Genomic DNA, 24,203 nt, shown 5'->3' with positions numbered 1-24,203 from the left:
TTAAATTATACATTATATAAAATAATATATTTTATTAAGTGTATTTATGTATTTGTTATATTAAATATGTTTGTGTAATACATGTACATGTAACTCTTTTATAACATATATTTATATTACATTTTATGTCTGTTTACTTATTTTATTAAATCTGTACCGTGGATGTATTTTATATCATGTATATTTATATCATATTTGTGCAGTACTTAATGTAATATATTTATGTAATATATTTATGTAATTTTATAAAGTATAATATATTATTTACATATCATTTTATAAAATACATTTATGTAATACATGCATTTTATAAATAATATTTATGTAATATTTCATTAAAAGTATATTTAGAATAATGTATTAAAAATATTTATGTAATACGTGTATTGTATAAAATATATTATAAATGTAATGTTTTATAATGTATATTTATATATATAAATTAGTTGGTGCTGGGGTGTCATTAAATAAAAAGTCCTTTACTTGGCACCCAATAATCCACGCGAATTGTGTGTGTGTGTCTGTGTGTATATGTGAGCGCGCTCGTTATGGTGTAGCCCGAGTACTGTAAGAGAGCTAGACGGACATTTGGACATACACATGCTCTCATTACAATAAGAGCGTATTTATGTCCAAATGTCCGTCTAGCTCTCTTACAGTCAGAGTACTCGGGCTAGTTATGGTGGTGCTAAATATCCATGCATACTATCCACAGTGCACACACGCACATACATCAACATCTCTCGTATTAATAAATAATACTGCTGTTCTGCACGTTGTCAGGATACCATATATTCATATATTTGGAACACGTAGCCAAGTTAATTATATCATTTGTTAACTGTCATTTAGTTGGCGGTTTTTTTTTTTCGTTTGTGGATGTCGGAGTTTTTTTAACGTGGATATATTTTTTTAGTAGGGCTGTTTCGGTAAAAAAAGAAAAAAGAAAAAAGATGTATATATGTGAAGGAAGGAATCTTATTTAACGACGCATTCAACACATTTTAATTACAACTATATGGCGTCAGACATATGGTTAAGGTTTACACAGAGAGAGGAAACCCGCTGCCGGCATGCCATGGGCTACTCATTTTGATCGCTTCCTGATGTATGAAATGTCATGATATGTGCTGTTCTGTCTGTTGGAAAATGCACATAAAAGATCCCTTGCTGCTAAGCAAGACATCAGAACGTTCCAGCATTCAGTTCATTCAGGCTTAGGTTTAGGGTTAAGGTTAGTGCTAATATTAGCATGCATGCTGGAACGTTCGGAAGACTTTCCTGCTGCTATTGGTAAAATGTAGTTTCCTCAGGTCTAAGACTACGTGTCAGAATTATAAAATATTTGATAATCCAATAGTCGAAGATTAATAAATCAAAGTGCTTAGTGGTGTCGTTAAATAAAGCAAATTTTAACATAAATTAGTTGAACTGAATGGGGATAAGCTTCGGGGTGAAATTCAGGAACTAAAATAAAAGGTACAATCTTACCTTTGACAAGTCGACTGACGTACAAATCTCCGTTCTGCACCAGACATTCCAATCCAAGTTTGGAGTTCATCACAACCTTTACGCAAGAGACACATTCCAGCAGAAGCATGGCATCCGACAGCTGAGTTACCCGCTTACTACCCAGGGTATCCACGCAGTCCAGCAGAACACCGAGTCCGTTCGCATCCAGGAATCCCTGAATCCAGTCCCTACTGCTCTTCTTTATCTTTTTCTTCAAAGCGCCAAATGTTTGTACGGTCGAAATTTTTAAAATGCTGACCGCTATTTCGGGTTCACATTTATCAAAATCGACATGAAGCAGAGTTTGGCTGATCTTTCTTTTCAATACATGCTTTAATTTTAACTTCGGTTTTTGTTGGTTGTCATCATCACCAGTCTTTGCATCATTTTCTGGCTCCGGTGATAAATTTGAAGACGTTAATTCTTCAGAAATGGATTTTTCCGAATTTCTGGAGTCAGTCGAGCTACTGCGTCTTGTCTTCTCCATTATACCATTGGTACTGTCCTGACTGCTTGTAATGATAAAACTTTCATCTTGTTCATCACTGGATTCGTGTGGTCTCTCGGAGTTAATTTGTGCAACTGTCGTGCTTGTCACAGTGTCGTCTGCTAATACGTCATTTGCCAATACATCGTCTGCTGTCTCGGCAGCCATGTTGTATTTCTCTTCTGTGCGGTCTCTTTGACGGTCACGCGCCGCCGCTTTCTTTCGACTGCTTTTGCCGCCACATGTTTTGTCGTCTGCCTCAGAAAATGAGCTGACATGTTTGTCGGGCTCTCCTGTGTCTTTTTTCGACTTTTTGTCATTTTGGTCTCGATTTCGCTTCGACGTTCCCCAAACCAAGTTGGACACACGTCTGAAGAGAGTCGACATGTTCCACCACGCCTGTTAATACAAGAGAAAAAAAATTCATTAGAGATTTACATCGAATTACGATTCATACATGTCTGTTATGGGTACTCTCCCATTTCCAAGAAAAGCGTGCCCACAACACTGGGATGTTTTAGCGCAGTCTTCGAAAGGATCCCACGGTCATGTGGTTATGGGAGACAGTTTGTTACAAAACTAATAGTACCCACACGCACACTAAAACACAAACACACACACAAAACACACACAAAAAAAAAAGAACCTAAAAAAAAAAAAATTAATTGAAAAAATTAGCAGTTTAATCTAGTGATGTTCTAATGATCGATTATAATCGAAAATTAATTGGTTTGCTTTACCGGTGTGATGATCGATTATAAAACTCGATTATCTGGGGAAATGTTAACTGTAATTGTTCCTTCAGTTTAAGATAATGGAACTGATGTAACTATGTTAGGGTTGGTGTTTGTTTTCATGTGTACATAAAGAAAGGAAGATATTAAATAGTTATTAAAGGTAAAATTAGCCATTTGTAGTCTAAATCTCAATGACCATGACAATAGCAACCTCCGCAATTGCCCACGGCAATCGGCAATGCCGTGGAGATTGATGTGGAGTTATTTAATTCTCCACAGCACTTTTTTGCCTTGGACTATATTCAGGGGTTTTTTCAATGGCAAGTTTTTTTTTGCCGTACACATTTTTTTAATTGCAGGGGTTGCAATAGTTTTTTTAACGACACCGCTAGAGCACATTGATTTGTTAATCATCGGCTACTGGATGTCAATTATTTGGTAATTTTAACCTGCAGTCTTAGAGAGGAAACCCGCTAAATGTTTTCATTAGTAGCAAGGGATCTTTTATATGCAACATCCCAGAGACGGGATAGCACATACCACGGCCTTTGATATACAAGTCGTGGAGCACTGGTTGGAATGGGAGAAAGCATAATGGGCACGACAACAGGTTCACGGTTCTTATAATTCAAGTCCTTATATTTATATATTTATAATTCTAACCGATAGTCATGCCAACCGATTGTACCTGATATAGTTTAATCTTGCTTGGTATACCATTGACGAATCACCCCAACAGAACATTACCAGTGGAGATACTAATTAAAGTTATGTGCTTGTATCTATTTAAGATTCCATAACAATGTCTTGGGTTACCGGCCTCGGCGGTATCGTGGTTAAGCCATCGGACATAAGGCTGCTAGGCACTAGGTTCGCAGCCCGGTACCCGCTCCCTCACAGAACGAGTTTTAACGACTCGATGGGTAGGTAAAAGACCACTACACCCTCTTCTCTCACATTAACCACTAACCCTCTGATCTGGACAGGGTACCCAGATAGTTGATGTGTGTCCAGGACAGCGTGTTGACCATTAATTGGATATAAGCACGGAAATAAGATAAATTAATGTCCTGGGTAATAATGGGTATGCATTTCGGCTTACTGAGCTGTCAGACCAGGAGAAAGCGGTCGATGAGTTAGTAAGGAAACCAGCTGCCGTCACACACACATTACTCCTAACGATGTACATTAAGTGATTCTGTCCACTTTCTCAATGCCAGTGAGGACGAGATACCGGCTCACTGATAGAGCGCTTGTTTGAGGTGTGATCGGTCGATTTCTGCCTGGTCTCAATCAGTTGGCCTCAGACTAGAGTTATCCACCCATTTGGTTGTCCAAAATACGGAAGTTAATGCGAGAAAATATAGTTTTCTTGTGATGTGATTAATGGCTGGGGAGCTGCTTAGTATACTGGATTGTTACACTGGGTTTGACAGGTAAGAGGATGCAGTTAGTGAATATGTGCACTTGGTTTACACTGGATACTGCATAATGTCCCCCAGAGCACATTGAAGTCATGCAAAATTTGTGTAAAATGCAGAGAAATGGGTGTGATTCGGTCCCTTAGCCCACGTGTGTTTGTTTACATTGATATAACGCGGAAAAGAGCTGGACAACAGATGTCGTCCTTTCGAGTGTTCAATGGGCCCAGGCAGGTAATGTTTCCCGTGAAATGCTAATGGCCTGGTGAAATTAATAAAAGTGCTACAGTCACTGGGGCTACATGAGAATACATAGTGAAATTAATTGTGGTCTGAGGCCAGTTCCTCACGACTGGTATTTAGCTGAGGTCGTCAGTTGTGTCTTCCTGTCTATGGGGGGGGGGGGGGGGGGGGGGGGGGGGGGGGGGGGGGGGGGTGAGGGGGGATGTGTTTTGTTTAACGACACCATTAGAGCACATTTATTTGTTACGTATCAGCTACCAGATGTCAAAGATATAGTCTTAGGGAGAACACTCGCTACATTTTTTCCATTAGTAGTAAGGGATCTTTTATATGCACCATCCCACAAATAGGCAATTGATATACCAGTTGTGATGCACTGTCTAGAACGAGAAATAGCAGAATGGGTCCACCGACGGGGATCGATCCCAGACCGACCGAGCATCAGAAGAGCGCTTTACCACGGCTACACATATTCCACCCAGCCTATGAGAAACTGCGTATAAAATAACAAGTTCTGCTAACGGTAGGGGTAGCTTGTGTGGCGTCAGCAAGTTCTTGTCTCCATAGGCCAAGTGAAAACAAATTTATCCAGTCTTAGACACAACATAGCTGTAGTTCAAAGCGTGCTGAACAAATATAAATCTCTTTTCACTGCAATTGAAAGAAGACGCCTGGACGGCCTTGGGAGTCTTATATTCAGCACATTATCACTAAGTCTGCTAAGCTGCTGGCTTCTACGGCAGAAGTGGACGACTGATCCGATAATAAAAGATGTGTACTATATCCGAGATTCGTTTGATATATTAGTTTATATGCCATCTCCACACCTAAGCAACACGGCTCATTTAGAATACATACACAACTACAGTAATTTAGCGTACTTTCCTTGCTATTGCTTACACGGTGTCAGCGGGTCCAGATGGCGACCCAAGATCTTAAAATGTCCACATATTTTCTTGTTAATTTGACGAGGAAAAGATGGCCGTTTTTCATACATTTAAATTTTTTATATAAAAAGTTGTATTTTGAAGACAAAAAAAGTAAAGTTTGTTTTATTTAACGACGCCACTAGAGCACATTGATTTTTTTATTTTATCATCGGCTATTGGACGTCAAACATATGGTCATTCTGACATTGTTTTTCAGAGGAAACCCGCTATCGCTACATAGGCTACTCTTTTACGACAGGCAGCAAGAGATCTTTTATTTGTGCTTCCCACAGACAGGATAGCACAAACCATGGCCTTTGTTGAACCAGTTATGGATCACTGGTCGGTGCAAGTGGTTTACACCTACCCATTGAGCCTTGCGGAGCACTCACTCGGTGTTTGGAGTCGGTATCTGGATTAAAAATCCCATGCCTCGACTGGGATCCGAACCCAGTACATATCAACCTGTAGACCGATTACCTAACCACGACGCCACCGAGGCCGGTATATTTTGAAGACAAATGCACAAAATCTTTTATTTCTGAGATCCGATGTTTCCATGATCTACGTTTAGTAGTCTCCCTTTCCGTGCCCTAGCCTAACATAACTGAAGAAGGGCAGGGAGGGGAGGGGCAGTAAAAATGGAACCAAGGCCCAATAATAATTATAGGGACCATCATCAGCTAGTAAACAAAAATAATTCATTCATTTGCAGTCTTTTTAATTAAGGTTCAAGCATGCTGTCCTTGGCACACACCTCATCTACCTGGACTGTCTGTCAAGGATAGAGGGTAAGTGGTTAGTGAGAAGTAGGTGTAGTGGTCTTACTCGTTCTGGGTGGGAGCCCATTGAGGAGTCGAACCCAGTACCTAGTAGCCTTAAAGGGATATTCCTGAGTTTGCTGCATTTTTAAAGATTTTATCGACTAACAGAGACTATTTAGCGATTGTAATTACATATCAAATACGTTTTTCTGCGTAAAATATTAGCGGTTGTATATTAAACGTGTTTCTGGTCTTTCTAATATTTGTACTAGGTTAAATTTCATCTTATTTCCTAAAATACTGTTTTTTCGTACGTACGAAATTATTTGAAGATAAATCCAGTTTGGGCTACTTACAAATATTAAGACGACCAGAAACACACTGAATATACAGACACTAATATTCTAAACAAGAAATATATTTAACATGTAAGTTTAATTGTAGAACTATTTTATAAGTCGGAAACATCTTACAATGCAGCAAACTCAGGAATGTTCCTTTAAGTTCGATGACTTAACCATTACGCCACAGTGGCCGATAAAGAGGCATGAGTTCGACACGTACCCACTTTCAATGGTTAGGGTTAGGTTTAGTCTTTAGAGCCTTTGATATAGAGGAGTACAGGTCGAACTATGTCCGCCCACGACTCCCGCTCCACCAGCCAGCACCCCTCGAGATGATCATTGGTCTGCTAACCTGGTATTCAACCAGCATATACAAGAAAGCTTACCTTTATTCTAAAACACACCTGAAAATTAATAAACTAGACAAAAACTTAAATGTTATAGCCTGTTAGCATTACACAGTGTCATAATCCGTGACACATTCCACATCGAAATAACAAGGACACGTGCAAATAACTCCACATTATCCAGCGCATCCGTGATAAAACAGTAAAAGCTTGGGGTACCCAAGCGATAAATGTTTTTACTTGCCTAGAAGAAGAAAAGGATAAACAAACAGGTTTTCTATTATCCTTCACACTTCATGCGTTTCATTAAATATTTCCACTGTTCACTGAAATTGACTCGACTGTCCACTTTCTGCTTCAACGTACCGGTTTTCGGATGACACAATTTACGACGGGTTAATCAAACAAAACGATAAACCCACGAGTAACACTCCTGTGGAGTTAAAACGTCCCACCCGTTTTAGATCTGTACATACTGTCAGCGGGCCGTAAACAGTCTCCCGTTATAAATTTGTAGGTTTTCTAACCTGGACAAAAAGGACACTTGACCGAGTGTTGGAATATAAATTTTGTAGATGTTGACACCAAGTACGTAGTTTTAAATGTGCTGAGGTGTTGTTAAACAAACACTCCTTTTCTTTTAAAAAAAGTCGAAGTTTGTTTTGCTTAACGACACCGCTAGAGCATATATATTTTTAATCATCGGCTATTGGATATCAAACATTTGGTAATTCTGAGGCGTAACCTTCAAAGGAAACTCTCTAGATTTTATTTCAAAGGGTCTTTTATATGCACTCATTCATAGACAGGACAGCACATACCACGGTTTGTGATATATCAGTGGTAGGACACTGGTTCAACTCCATTGCTTACAGTGGTGTTATTATAATGCTGTTGTTGTTAAATTTTATCATGCTCCTATACCACTAAGGTTTCGAGCATGTCTATCCCAAGTCCCGTCTCTGGATGCCAGACGCCCGACTCGGGACAGAAAATTTAAAGGGCAATTTTGAATTTAATTCTAAATCATAAAATAAAAGGGTCAATTTACTTTATACAAAAAAAAAAGAAGATTTTTTTTTAATTTTGAGCGCAGTTGTAAATAATTTACTATAATATTTATGCTCTAGTCTACTATATTTTGGTCGCTATTTGATCGGGCTGCCTAAAATTAAATACACTATTACTAGCCCTGGGAGAAGGAAAGGCATTGGTGACATTTGGGGGCTCAACCTTGTTCTCAGGAAGGCTCTGCATGATCATTTAATTTATCAATTCTATCGGTAACCTTGGCGTGGGGGGGGGGGGGACCCGGCCAAAAAGAGGGGGGGGGGGGCGGCATCGCCCCGGACAAACCTATCTCTCCCTAGGCCTAATCGCCTACGCCTTAGCGCCAAAACACTAACTTCCGGTGCCACCCCACCCCCCACCCAATAGAACCTGACCTCTCCCCCCCCACCCCCACCCCCCAACCTCAGTGCCCTCCAGTTTCGATTCTCCTCTTCTTCATGTCATTTGTTATTTCAGCTTTTTAATTCGTCTGGCAAGTCGATGAGAGTGAAACGTATCTCCGATCCTGAAGTCCCGAGGCGCCTTATTATAATGCATCGCATATGCAATAAACCTGAATTGGAAAGACTACACCTTTGAAAGTTTACCGAATATTTGGTAAATTGTGGCTATAAAAACATTTGACTATGTTAAACAAGAAGCTCAACACTGCTCTGGAGATGACCTGTTACAGTACATAGATAAATCCCAGGCAACCCAACATCCGTCGAATTTGCAGAAACGCTAACATTTTCCTAACTAGTGACACTAGTGAAAGGTTGACTAAGACCTTATAGGCCTCACCTATTATCATTGCTGAAAGAAAACATGTCACTATAGCAAACCTTTTAAAATGTAACCAACTCCGTCACATAAATTATAAATCCCAGGCTGCAACGTAACAATTGTGGTTTTTAAATGTCAAAATGTTCTCAGCTGTAGTTATTTGTATGCCCACCAGCTTGCATACGCACCAGTTTGTTTATTCTTCTGAGGATGTTAATTTTACACTGACGAAACGTCGAACATTTTAATTATTTGTTTGCAACTTTAATTTTAAAGTGGTTTCAGTACAAATATTTTCTTTTCTTTATGTTTTAGAAAATAACATAAAAATAAACGGAAAAAATAGAGACAGTAGCTGATATATTACTTACAGAACGATACCACCGCTTCACATCATAAAACGCAGAGCAATAATTGCTTCACGCAATCCCCGCCGCACTAGTTACACCCAGAACACAGTCTCGATTCCCTCCGTATCAAAGCATTCGTGGAAATGGTAGCCGCGAAATTACAGTGTTCATCGTCAAACAGGCATGCGATGTCGATCGCATGTAGACACATCGCTGCTGTATTTTGACCATGGTAATAGCAGCATACTTCAGCAGCTGTTTTAATTTACATTGTCGAATTGTAGGTTATCCGCGGGTTTCATAGAGTTAACTGTAGGTCGTTAAGTCCTAACAAAAAGACGACACGCGAAGAGCATCACCTTGAATTAAAGGTACTATCTCGCGTGCATTTTTAATATTTAAAGACACGGACCCTATCAGGCAGAGTAAAAATATTTTAGCTATCACAGCTTTTAATAATTAAATTACACATTACTTACAACCTTTTGGTTAAATTATAAATTTTTGCAAATCCAATATGTTTTTGGTCGTCCTATTATGTTAATATTAAATTAGCTTAAAATGCATTTTATGCAAAACCGAAAAGGTACGTACTTCAAGACAAGAGTAAGTGACTTTACTAATTAAAATTGATTAATCCAGTTGTGTTTTATACCTGTACAACTAAAGTTTGTTTTAAAGTTAACGTTTGTGTTATTTAGAGCACATTGATTTATTAATCATCGGCTGTTGGAAAGAAGAAAGGATGGAAATGTTTTATTTAACGATGCATTCAACACATTTTATTTACGGTTATATGGCGTCGGACATATGGTTAAGGACCACACAGATATTGAGGGAAGAAACCCGCTGTCGCCACTTCATGGGCTACTCTTTTCAATTAAGGGATCTTTTATATACACCATCCCATAGACAGGATAGCACATACCACGGCTTTTGATGTGCCAGTCGTGGTGCATTGGCTGGAGCGAGAAATAGCCCAATGGGCCCACTGGCGGGGATCGATCCCAAACCGACCGCGCACCAAGCGAGCGCTTTACCACTGGGCTACCGGCTATTGGATGTCAAGCATTTGGTAATTTCAAAATTAAGTCTTAGAGAGAAAACCCGCTACATTTTTCCATTAGTAGAAAGGGATCTTTTATATATACCATCCTACAGACAGGATAGCACATACCACGGTCTTTGGTATACCAGTCGTCGTGCACTGGTTGGAACAAGAAATAGCCCACTAGGCCCACCGACAGGGGTCGATCCAAAACCGACAGCGCATCAAGCGAGCGCTTTACCACTGGGCTACGTCGTGCCCCCAAATTACATGTCATGTCAGGTCATAGGGTTTTACATGCACATTTAGAACAAGCTGTTGTAGCGCACGCCTGTCGTGGGCACAAGAGCCGGCCAAGGCCGGCTCCTCCGTCCACGACAGGAAAGGTGGGGGGAGGGGAGAGGAGGGACCGCCTGCACTGGCAGGTGCAAGGGAGCACCAGCAGCCCGATCAAATTACAGCCTTCGTCAGCTTCTTATCAAAGCCATTTGTATAACGTGTCGGTTTGACACATGCAAATGAAATCTCCTGCTACTGGAATCTATTTCAATAGAGCTCAGTTGGAGCAGAGGAATTGCCGGGAAATAATTTTATACTTATGGAAAATGTCACCGAATAAGTCGACGTTCTCATGACCTAGGCTTATTTTATTCGTGTGGTTTTCTTCTTCGTTTTTTTTTTTTTTTTTTTTTAAATATATTTTTGCTCACTTTTTTTGTGTGTGCAAGTTATTAGAAAGAAATGTATTTCGAAATGGCGACTATTATTTTTAATGACATAGTCACCTGATGTGTTTATTAAGACTGTGTCTCTCATTTGCATATATGTTAAATTATGTAAAGGCAAGATAGTGCCTTTAACGGGGACATATTGGCATAAACCTATCTTTGTTGTATGTCCCCATGGCGAGTTAAACAGGACCAACATGAATGCTCCGTTGACGGTCTTTTTATCACTGTATAAAATGTATAAACATTAGCGCCTTGGTGATGTCAAGATTAAAACCTATTTTTATGTGAGTGTCCCAAAAAGTGAGAACAATTATGTTAACGTCTTTAATAATGATACTATTGGTACTACAGGCCTGTGTGCAAGGAGGCCTAAACTGTGACGACCGAAGTTTGTTTATGGGGGTGTGGGGGGGGGGGGGGGGGGGGAAGAGAGTCATGCTTCCCAGGAAAATATATTGAAAAAAAACGTAATTTGCTTGAGCATGGAGGGGTTTCCATACCCGAAACCCTCCCCTGCACACACACCTGTACTATTAGAGTTCCAGTTACAGTAAACAGTTAATAAACAACTTAATAACTTAATAAGGGAGAGTAAATTATATTTGATCAACAAACAGCCATTTACTGGTGTCAAACGTACTAGTTTTCTACACGCGCACTTTAGAAACACCAAGAATTTCCCTTTGAACATTTCAACAGACACTACTTGTAAAGTCCTGCAGCTCGTTGGTACGAGGATTTTTGTGGAATATTAAAACGGACTTTTAAAAAGTACTAGTACTTGGTCCTCGTACATAACTGCGGGTATTTCTGGCTAAAACTTAGTTTCCTGATTAAATTATTAATTTCTTCACATATGGTGTCCTAAGGTGTATTTCCAAGTACACAAAGTTTGTTTTGTTTAATAACACCACTAGAGCATATTGATTTATTAATCATCGGTCATTGGATGTCAAACCCTTGGTAATTTTGACACAAAGTCTTGGAGGAAACTCTGTACATGTTCCCATTAGCAGCAAGGGATATTTTATATGTTGTTTTCCATAGACAGGACAGTACTTACCATGGCCTTTGATATACCAGCCATTAGTCCAACAAAAAAATTCTAATTTTGTTTGGAGATACGTAAATGTCTATGTTCGTTATCGACTGAGCAGTTATGAATAACCAGACATCCTGACGTACAATAAAGCGCATTTCCCAAGAGTAGTTTTAAATAGCAATATTATCCAAATTCTAGCAGTCGTCTAACACTGGCTCCAGCTATATACTGGGACAAGCGCAAACACACTGGATGCATAGAAATCAATAGTCTAAGTAAGAACTGCATGTCTGAGTTTCAATACGAAGCACCGTACAAATTTGCAAGAGGGTCATTGACCTTCAAAAGCACTGTTCTCAATTTGCTGCCATTGATGCATATCCGGACCACCAACACATACTGACACTTTAACCAATGAAAAACGCGTAATTTTAGAGTTAATAAAAAAACATGATTATTCCTGCTAACTGGGGGTAGCTATTTTGTTTTGTTTTTGTGACGTCCGGTGGTATAGCTTGGGGAGAAGTGACGTCAGCTCCGTCGAACTCCACTTAAGCACAGTGTAAAGAAACTTTCTAATTTACGACAAGGCGCTTCGCTTTCATCAACTTGACTTGTAAAACAACATAAATGACTTGATAGTATAATAAACTATTTAACTAAATATATTTCAATTTGCATCAATAGAACGAAATGGAGTTATAGTATTTTTCTCTTTAAAAAAAATCCAAAGAACAAATGCTTATTATTAGGCCTATTGGTAGGGTACGTTCGAGCAAAAACGACCACTCACGATACCCAAGTGATAATTTTCTTTTCTTTGGGACTACGTAATTGGTCACTTTGGTGATTTTAGATGGGAAAGTCTACTTAATCAAGGGTTTTACAGAATTACTTACAGTACTAAAGGCACGTCTTTTTAGTGTGTCTAGACACAGTGTCTGGGGACCGTCTAAATATACACCTGCCAATCAGGAACCACAGGTACAGGCCACGGAAAGAAAAGACCAATTAACCAAGAACAAACTCCGATTATTATTTCAGTACGTGGGTTAATTTATGTACAAAACATAATAGTTATTTCAACACTTTGACAATGGTGGCTTATTTTGTATTGAAAAATAATATATGTACTTGTTGCCGGCTTACTGGGCTGGATATTACTACAGAACGTTGCGATGCATTCGCAAAAATCAGGTATGTTTTGTTTCTTCATTTCGAAGACTAATTCCTGACGTGACACGTTAGGTATTACGTAACCACCAGCTCGCCAGAGGGCGTATTCACTGGGATGGTACAAAATGGCTGCGCCCGTTATATATAATAGCCGTCACATTTAAGCGTTTTATTAATTAACTATACGATTATACTTGTTGATATTAAACAGTAATGTGCGTTATATATCGTTGAATATGCATACCAGGCCAAATGCCTTAATTGTCCCTTCCTTTAAGACCTGTTTTCACTTTAGCGTATAAGGAAGGAAGGAAGAAAATGTTTTATTAAACGACGCACTGAACACATTTTATTTACGGTTATATGATGTCGGACATATGATTAAGGACCATACAGATATTGAGAGAGAAAACCCGCTGTCGCTACTTCATGGGCTACTCTTTTCGATAAGCAGCAAGGGGTCTTTTATATGCACCTTCCCACAGACAGGGTAGCACATACCACGGCCTTTGATATACCAGTCGTGGTGCACTGACTGAAACGAGAAATAGCCCAATGGGCCCACCGGCGGGGTTTGATCACAGACCGATCGCGCATCAAGCGAGCGCTTTACCACTGGGCTACGTCTCGCCCCCGACTCATCGTAAAACGACCAGCAAACACGTTTTTGCGTAACCCATCATGACTATGTTAAATGATGTCCTAAATTTATTGCGTGAACGAAAATATATAGGTTACGCAAAAGTTGACCTGCGCGAACGAAACAATTGTTTTCGCAATTTTCAGAGACCCGAGGGAGCTGCTTAAAAAGAAGCAGAAGAAGAAAAGAAGGAAATGACATACAATAATAAGAAGAAAGACTCGAATGTTTTTTATTTCAACATTAGTGTCCTCCCGATTAATTTGAATCAATGAACCAGTTTCTCACCCATTTTAAGCTATTTAACGACTACGAACCTATCAAAGAATATTTAGAATTTACACGCGATATATCATCTTTGAGGGTGGTGATGGTAAAATATATAGTATACAAAAGACCCTTTGTAGTTAAACGGAAAATAGTAGTTTTTATGATGGCAGCAGCAAGTTTCCTCTTTGATAGACTTACTATTTACTGACAGTCGATTAACTTGGTGTTTTGATATCAGTGAAGACGAATTCCTTTCGTTACTTATAGTGGACACTTAGTGTATAACGTCGTGTGTATATGTTGACATTGTACTTATTCCAACAACAACAGACTTTGGGTCAGCGGACGTCGGCAATTTGTGGCAGTTGTAGACGCTTATGATGGTCTTGTTAAAATCCAGCTAACTTATTAAATTTTACCTCACAGTCTTACAAATCTATATCTAACAAATATGATTATTGTAAACTAATTTTATTCAGTGTACGTTTAATTGCAATTGTATAAATACCGCATGTTCATTTCCCGCGATCTGCATGCGTGCTCTCTACCATGGGTACGAAATTAACAAAGACAAAGAAATAACCGAAACTGCAGTTAGGTATTCATTGCTGCGAACAACTATTGTTTTTCTACAAATTTACATCCAAGATTTACTCCTTTGTAATCGTATTGTTTAATGTCCGCAACAATGTCTCTTGACACGTGGGTGTCAGCTGACTGAAGCCTGACGTATTTGTGCCAAGAGCTTTCCTCAGTTCAACCAACGAATGTTCTTACTAACGTTCGCGAACTATTTGATTGGTATCTGTCGTGTCCATTTTGTTTAACGTGAAGCGCACAAACCAGTCTAGCAAACGTTTTCTTTTTGCTCGGTCTGGCTGAACTCAGCCCTTTGGATAGCCTTCATGTCTTTCGGCCCTGAACTGGCATGTGTATTCAAATTGACACGCATTGTCGGTCTGTTTTTATTACTTTGGTTCAAAGACTTTACAAAGTTAAAATAATATGTTACAGACTTTGATTTTATACATGTTGAATGCATGCCGTTAAAATTAATAACCGTGATTATTAAAATAAGCAAACTTCATTAGGCCCACGCTGTATTCTGGATGACATCGTTTCTTGTTACTGGTCGCGAGATCGCTATTAGGCCTACGCTAACTGAATATTTGGTATTATTATTATGTTTGAGTGTCGGATAGATTATGTAACAGTTTGTTGACATCAGAAGACAGAAAATGGCTTAGCCAAAATTTTAGCCACTTGCAAATTTTATTAGCCATTTTTTTGTAAAAATTAGCCAATGGCTAATTTAGCTACCGACAGCGCGAGCCCTGGTTATCGGCATTTTCGAGCTGTCCCATTCATGCTAACGTATTTGTGTCATATAAACTTTGCGATGTTATCCGTTATAACATGTCCCATCGGGCCTCTTGAATATAGCTGTCTGTTTGATTAAAGCCGCACACCCTAGTTCCATCCAGCGAAAATAAATTATAATTTGGTTAATCTACAAACCTGTAACACACTTAGATCACGTTTTTATCAAATGGAGTGGAAAAGCAGGTTTTATATCGATAAATACCATGGGAATCCCCATGTCCCAATTGCTTGAAATAATTTTTAAAGTTAGTATTCTGATGTCACCGGTAGATGTCGCTCGAAGCACAACAATGCCTACGTCACGACAAATTTCACAGACTTGGGGTGCGTTTGTTTCACCTCTCCTGGACATGTTCCAACTGTTCTGTCCTGGTTGTATCCCCTCTCCAGATATCGTAAGACTTAGCAGAATTATTGGTTTTAAGGGTTTGTAACGTTTTGTATTGAAACACTTACTTGTCTGAACTTTATTGTTACTGAAAATGTTCACGAACTGTGAAGAAAAATCTCACAAATGAACAACAACAAATCGGATGTTGATTGCGCGAACCGTGCACGAGAAAACAAACCGAACCAAAATGATAACGGTCACGTGATATACCAACGTCTGTGACATTGAAATGGAAATATCCCCTCTAAAAATAGACTGGACCTCGCTTGCTTAACGGTTTTTTCTCGACAGCACGTCTTGTGAAAAAATGCATAAAATGCATTTCGTGGTTTTACAAACATCAGGATTACCAAAAAGCACTTCAGGTGAATGGAAATGTGTATTCTAAATAATAAAATGTAAGTAAAGTGCAATTTTATTTGTGAAAAATGGGGTTAAATGTAAGTAAAGTGCAATTTTATTTGTGAAAAATGGGGTTTAATAGCGAAAAACAATGCCGTAATGGTTAACAAATAGCCGTAACTAGGGTGTGTCCCTTTAATACGCATTACAAAACAAGAACACTGCAACAACAACAACAAAAATAAAATAAATAATAATAATAATAATAATAATAAAAATAAACGATGAGATGGATTTCTACAGTGCTGCAAGGGTTACCGTATACTTGGTGCCTACAGGCGACTCATGAGATTGTGTCCTCTATAGCTAGTGACTGTTGAAAAGATATTTCAGTGTTACCCAATGTTGGTGCCCTATTGGACCGGGCAGTACTTCTAGGGTAACACAGGTGATAGTTGTTTGTTTCTTTTGTTTAACGACACCACTAGAGCACATTGATTTATTAATCATCGGCTATTGGATGTCAAACATTTGGTAATTTTGACATATAGTTTTAGAGAGGAAACCCGCTACATTTTTCCATTAGTAGCAAGGGATCTTTTATATGCCCGGTACCGGCTCTCACCCAGAGCGACCGCTACACCCTCTTCTCTCTCACTAACCACTAACAACTAACAACTAACCCACTGTCCTGGACAGACAGCCCAGATAGCTGCAATTTGCGGGCAATTCGGTGCCACGGGTTCGAGTCCCAGCAACGGCATGGGACAATTTGTGAGGCCAGAAAGGATTTAATTATCCCTTGTGCCAGTGCGTTAATATCTATGTATGTAACAGTCAACCTCGACATACATACAATATATAGATATTCATACATAAATACGTACACACACACACACACACACACACACACACACACACACACACACACACACACACACACACACACACACACACATATACATATATAAACATATACACACATACTATACACATATACCTGTGATATGAAAGGATGACTTACCCGATACTATCGTAAAGCTGTATCGTCACAAGTATAAATCCTACTCAGTCCTCTGTAGTGTCTCGCAGTTTGTAAGTTACTTGTTTATACTCAGTAGGCCTCCTTACCGCAGCGCTAAAACTGTCTATGTTTACTCAGTGACTCCGTCATAACTCATAAGGAAATGATGCTGGTGTATACAATATTACACTAAAGCATTCTAGTCTACGTACCACTGGCACTAGGTGAATAACACTGTTCAGAAAACCAAGTGTGTGCATTTTTGTGAGTCTTGGGAACAAGGGAAGTGTAGGAGGGGAAGTACATTGTTTTGTTAGTCGCTTTTATGTATCTAACCGTCATGTAACATTGTAATAAATATTGTGGCACCGTGCTTATAGAATTAGAGAAGAAACCTACTGTCGCCACGTGGGTATTACTAGCAAGGTGTCCTTTTGTGCACTTAGCAACAGAGAAGATAGCACGCACCATGGTCACTCAAATAAAACTGAATATAATGAAAACTAATCGCTGTATCTGTACTATGGCGGGTATCGATCCTACGATCCATGGCGCAAGATGCGAGTACACCACTGAACCACATTCCGTTCCTCTATTATTAATAATCAGCAACCCCAGTCAGATTTATTTATCTATTTATTTTATGTATTTCATTAATTTAATTATTTTATTTTATTCAGTTTAATTTAATTTAGTATAATTTATTATTTATAATTTAATTTAAGTTTATTTATTTATTAACTTACAATGGTTTAACTGATCATTTCCTACTCACTTCCAACCTTCATCAACACCCCTCCCTATTTGAATAACATATCCTTGTGACTAAACATAAATTATCACGAGAAAACGAATTTCATTTCCACCTCACTTCCAACCTTCATCAACACCCCTCGCTATTTAAATAGCACTTCCTTGTCATTGTGACTAAACATAAATTATCATGAAAAAACGAATTTCCACCTCACCTCCAACCTCCTTCAACACCCTTCCCCATATGAATAACACATCCTTGTAACTAAGCATAAGTTATCACGAGGAAACGGATATCATTTTCACCTCACCTCCAACCACCATCGACACCCCTCGCTATTTGAATAACATATCCTTGTGACGAAACATAAATTATCACGAGGAAACGAATTTTATTTCTATCTCACCTTGGTCTCCGCTTCGCCACTTCAATTTGCGGCAATTTTCCAAACCGAAAAAGTAATAAACAGACAGTCCCGGAGAACTAGACGTATCAGAGGTTGCATATGTGGAGTATCGATCGCATGTCCACCAGGACAGTGTCACTGTCATTGAAGCGAATCTCTAAATTCTGTACAGCCATTACAAAACATCCCATTCTAAAAATTCGACTGTTGTCTTGGGACATTTAAGACTGCGTGCTCGGTTTTTCTTGATCTAATGATACTATATACCCAACGTTTAGGTTACTGGGAGACGAACGTATCGATCTATATTAATCATTTAATACTGTCGGCATTTTTCAACCGAAGACGGAACATACGAATTTGCTCGACTGCTTTTTATAGAAACTGAGTTGTGATATAATATATAGTTATAATAACGGAGCCAGGTTTCTTGGGTTATCTTATTCTTCTTCTTTATTTTGTGTGTTAAATCCCGAATGAGATGAAATTCAGAAATAGATATAATTCTACATTTTCTTTTCTTTCTTTTACATTAAAATGTTTATGTCGAGGGTATTATTATTCCAACGTTAATATGGCTTCAGATGTGCGAATGCGTGTGTATAGCATGGGCCAAAGAGTGTTATTAGGTTTTATTTTGGGTAACGATATTTGTTTGTTTGTTTTGTTTAACGACATCACTAGAGCACATTGATTTATTAATCATCGGCTATTGGATGTCAAACATTTGGTATTTCTGATATATAGTCTTAGAGAGGAAACCCACTACATTTTCCCCATTAGTAGCAAGGGATTCTTTATACGCACCATCCCATAGACAGGATAGCACATACCACCGCCATTCATATACCAGTCCTTGTGCACTGGCTGGCATAGGCGTGCGGGCTCTCATTTTTGTAGGGAGGCAGGCTGGTTTTTTGTCTGAATTAAACAAAACTGCCCGAATCTAGATAACCAGTTTTTTTTTTTTTTTTTTTTATCCTATTAGCATTATTGCCGAACAGCTATATAGGGTTGTAAACGAATCACTGCGCATTTTTAAGTGAATTATAACTAATTTTGCGGGTAGAATGATGGAAATACATGGTAAAAAGGTCTCAGTTTAGCACATTTTGTCCGAATATCTCTATCGTTTTTGCCCGAATTTGAGGATTTGCTTCAGACCTAGGAGCAATTGCCCCCACCCCCTGTCCGCCCCCCACTGTCTGATATGATTATGCTGGCTGGAAAGAGAAGTAGAAATAATAGTCCAATAGGCCACCGGCGGAGATCGATCCTAAAGCGACCACACACCAGACGAGCGCTGTTCCCCTGAGTTACGTCCCGTTCCCCTGGGGGCACGAATGCTCAAATTCATTCGTGTCATGGTCCACATCCCTTGCATGAAAAATCGATTACAGTATTGCAAAACTTATAATAAAGTGTGTTTTTTATGGGGTGGTGGTGTGTTTTCAGTGGACGAATACAATCTACCAGTAGGCCTATAGCTAATACCAATTTATTAAAAACTATTTAACTTTGCCTTCAGCGGGAATTGATATGGTATCGTGGAACCTAATGAAAGTGTCTGGGTCGTGTTTGACGAGTGACTAATTCTGCCTCGACTGACCGACTCACTGGTGTAGGAGCCTAGAGACACCGGCTGTCAGTTCCAGTTATTAACGCATCCAGTCATCCGTCGAGCGGAACACCAGGACATGTATAATACGGTTACATAGACTAGGGTGTTCTCATGATCGGCCTTATGATCCATTAGCTCGATTTGGGTCTCAAATTTAAATGGACTCTTCCCGTTCCATCCTGAGTTCCTGGTACGCACCGTTCATGAAAAATTAATAAAGGTCTTAAGGCTGGTAGGTACTGGGTTCGAATCCCTGTACCAGCTCCCACTCAGTGTGAGTTTTAACGATCCAATGGGGAGGTATATGTTCCCTACACTAACCTCTCTCACTAACCACTAACGACTAACTACTGTCCATAGACAGACAGCCCAGATCTAGCTCAGGTGTGATCCCAGGACGGCGTGTTTGAACCTTAATTGGATATAAGTTACGATACTCATGTTAAACCGTTCATGGAGTGGGTTATAGCTTAGTGGTACAATTTTAGCAAGCTATTAAGAGCGCTACATATATACAGATTGGCCATTAATTAATTATTCCTTTAGGCTCAAATGTATTGGTCTATATGGGATTTTACTTGTTCTAACCGCTGTTCCTGGAATAGAGTTGTCCTGTTTGTGATGTCAACTTTCTATTTGAAGGAAATGTTTTATTTAACGACGCACTCAACACATTTTATTTACGGTTATATGGCGTCGGACATATGGTTAAGGAACACACAGATATTGAGGGAGGAAACCCGCTGTCGCCACTTTATGGGCTACTCTTTTCGATTAGCAGCAAGGGATCTTTTATATGCACCATCCCATAGACACGATAGCACATACCACGGCCTTTGATGTACCAGTCGTGGTGCACTGGCTGGAGCGAAAAATAGCCCAATGGGCCCACTAACGGTGATCGATCCCAAACCGACCGCGCATCAAGCGAGCGCTTCACCACTGGGCTACATCTCGCCCTACTTGCTATTTGATGTTAATCAGAAAGAACGGCCTATGGACGCGAACCGAGTTTCTTCTCTCACATTAACGCATCAAGTCTGATCAGCAGTCACGGGGGAATGGTACACGTACAAGTGGCCAAGATGCGTCAGCGTGCATAGACTTACATCTAGATCACATTATACATAGATTTCTAGACATGCCATTCATTTGTCTAAGTAAATTCAAATTCGTCTGTAGCTTAAGTAAAAGTGTTTCGAGGTCGAAACTCCCCTGTTCGATCAAATTTTCCTGATTTTCATTCTGAAATACATTTTCCGAGGGAGCATATCTCGACCCCCTCCCTATTAATTCCGCCCCCCCCCCCCCCCCCCCCCCGCCCCTGCTAAAATTCCCGCACTCGCGCCTGTGAAGCCTTCTATTATCGTTTTTATTAACTGTAAATATACGGTCCTTCCAGTCCTTGTTCCCGGCGAGTCTGATCTGTTGTCCATAACTTTGATTTTATTATTATTATTGTTCCGTTCCATGTCAGTGCGGACTATGATGATGATGGAAACAGAGGGCGCATATAATATATTCTGTCGAGATTTTATCATTGCTGCATACGGCATACATGTAATATACTCGAAGTCAGTATAAACTACAGGAGGCCGTACTGGATGGTAGAGGGGAAAACAGGGCAATGGTAATAACATTGATAGCTCACAACCTACCATTAGTAGTCACTATAAACTACAGGGGGCCGTACTGGATAGTAGAGGGGGAACAGGACAATGGTAATAACATTGATAGCTCACTAACTACCATTAGTGGTCACTATAAACTACAGGGGGCCGTACTGGATAGTAGAGGGGAAAACAGGGCAATGGTAATAACATTGATAGGTCACTAACTACCATTAGTAGTCACTATAAACTACAGAGGGCCCTACTGGATAGTAGAGGGGGAAACAGGGCAATGGTAATAACATTGATAGCTCACTAACTACCATTAGTAGTCACTATAAACTACAGGGGGCCGTACTGGATAGTAGAGGGGAAAACAGGGCAATGGTAATAACATTGATAGCTCACTAACTACCATTAGTAGTCACTATAAACTACAGGGGGCCGTACTGGATAGTAGAGGGGAAAACAGGGCAATGGTATTAACATTGATACCTCAAAAACGTATGGTAAACCACACTTTTGTACCTTCGCTAGATGCTAATGCATGAATGAATGAATGTTTAACGACACCCCAGCACGAAAAATACATCAGCTATTGGATGTCAAACTATGGTAAATGCAAACAGTAAGTGATGAATGAATGAATGAATGAATGTTTAACGACACCCCAGGACGAAAAATACATCAGCTATTGGGTGTCAAACTATGGTAAATGAAAACAGTAAGTGATGATGAATGAATGAATGAATGAATGAATGAATGAATGTTTAACGACACCCCAGCACGAAAAATACATCAGCTATTGGGTGTCAAACTATGGTAAATGCAAACAGTAAGTGAGATGCTAATGCATGCAATATCTATCTGATTAAAAACTTACATCAGCTATTTTAAATACTATTTTTTAAGTCTAAGCGTCGTTTGTGAACCCACTGGGTTATTTCCCGTTCCAACCAGTGCTCCACGACTGATATATTAAAGAAATGGCTAAACATTATTATGTCATTATATTATTGGATTTGCCGATCATCTCGGCCGCCGGTCTGTCAGGATTCGATGTGTGTTGCACGCCATGTTACAAGTACCGAACTGAATAATGCTATTAACATCTTGTACACTGCGCCGAAGAACCGCCAACATGACACTAACTCCGTTCGATTTTCTCTTGGTTAAAGCTGCTATATATGTCGAATATATTTCTATCATTTAACCATTTAGAACAGAACATTTGCATTCATTTTGTTACCCAGGCCCATAGTAACGACATCTGAAATGGGGGAGTACAATCTTTAATGGGGGTGGGGTGGGGGTGGGGGTGGGGGTATTACTAGTAGGGGGTACCAGCCAGATTTTAAACCTTATAAACCTTATACATGTATATAGTAACAGGGAAGGAAGGAAGGAAATGTTTTATTTAACGACGCACTCAACACATTGTATTTACGGTTATATGGCGTCAGACATATGGTTAAGGACCACACAGATATTGAAGGAGGAAACCCACTGTCGCCACTTTATGGGCTACTCTTTTCGATTGGCAGCAAGGGATCTTTTATATGCACCATCCCACAGACAGGATAGCACATACCACAGCCTTTGATGTACCAGTCGTTGTTCAGCACTGGCTGGAACGAGAAATAGCCCAATGGGTCCATAGTAAGACAGAGGGACGTAGCCCAGTGGTAAAGGGCTCGCTTGATGCGCTGTCGATTTGGGATCGACCGCAGTCCGGGGCCCATTCCAGCCAGTTCACCACGAATGATATATCAAAGGCTGTGGTATGTGCTATCCTGTCTGTGGGATGGTGCATATAAAAGATATCATGCTACTAATGGACAAAATGTAGCGGGTATTCGTCTTTAAGACTATACGTCAAAATTACCAAACGTTTGACATCCAATAGCCGATGATTAATAAATCAATGTGCTCTAGTGGTGTCGTCAAACAAAACAAACTTTAACTTTATATATAGTAAGACCCCCAAAAGAGTACCCCCTCCCCCACCCCCTCCCCCCCCCCCTCCCCCCCCCCCCCCCCCCCCCTCACGGTTCCTACGATCGTGTTACTATAGCGCACCAATGGGTGTTATTAAACATTGTAATATTCTAGGTGTTGTTAAGCAATGTAATATTTTAGGTGTTGTTAAACAATGTTCTGGGTGTTATTAAACAATGTTCTTGATGTTATTAAACAATGTTCTGGGTGTTATTAAACAATGTTCTGAGTGTTATCAAACAATGTAATATTATAGGTGTTATTAAACAATATAATATTATAGGTGTTATTAAACAATGTAATATTATAGGTGTTATTAAACAATGTTCTGGGGTCATTAAACACCAAATAATTCGTCGTTAAATACCAAAATAGTCGTAGTTTAAAATGTGCTGAGTAACGTTAAACAAATATTTCTTACCTTTCGCTTTAAAATTAAGGTATAACTGTAGGGTACTTGAGAATGTGTAAAGTAAATGTCCTTATGGTCCAATCTAGTGTATAGACTAAGTCTGTCCTTTCTTCCCCCGTCTATCAGTTACGACAAATTACCTGTCTTATATTTCAGTTGATTTGTTGATTCAAATGTATGCTCTGTAGGATATATGTATATATTAAGCCACAGCTGTTTAAAAAAAAAAAAACCATTCGCTGCTTTATGAATAATTCACGTGATAATAATGTGTCAGGGGATATAGCTCAGTGGTAGAGCATTCGACTGCAGATCGAGAGGTCCCCGGTTCGAACTCGGGTGTCCCCTAAATACTTATTTTTATATTGTTATATAAGCATACACA

General features: G+C 39.4%; 1 protein-coding gene and 1 non-coding gene across 3 annotated transcripts in view; one reads left to right on the top strand and one right to left on the bottom strand.

The window, feature by feature from the left end:
* LOC121374345 (inverted formin-2-like) overlaps nucleotides 1-24,203 on the bottom strand; it is a 94,723-nt gene that overhangs the window by 57,183 nt on the left and 13,337 nt on the right. For both annotated transcript variants that reach the window (XM_041501418.1, XM_041501419.1), the window contains exon 2: nucleotides 1,492-2,398. In XM_041501418.1, coding sequence (XP_041357352.1) covers nucleotides 1,492-2,398 — 907 coding nt within the window. The remainder of the gene's footprint in view (nucleotides 1-1,491; nucleotides 2,399-24,203) is intronic.
* Trnac-gca lies at nucleotides 24,095-24,166 on the top strand. Its single transcript has one exon. It is a non-coding gene; the product is annotated as a tRNA-Cys (tRNA).

Source organism: Gigantopelta aegis, chromosome 6, assembly GCF_016097555.1.
Source record: "Gigantopelta aegis isolate Gae_Host chromosome 6, Gae_host_genome, whole genome shotgun sequence".
NCBI lineage: Eukaryota > Metazoa > Mollusca > Gastropoda > Neomphalida > Peltospiridae > Gigantopelta > Gigantopelta aegis.
The sequence above is the reverse complement of the archived record's forward strand: the minus strand, read 5'-3'. Positions and strand labels throughout refer to the sequence as shown.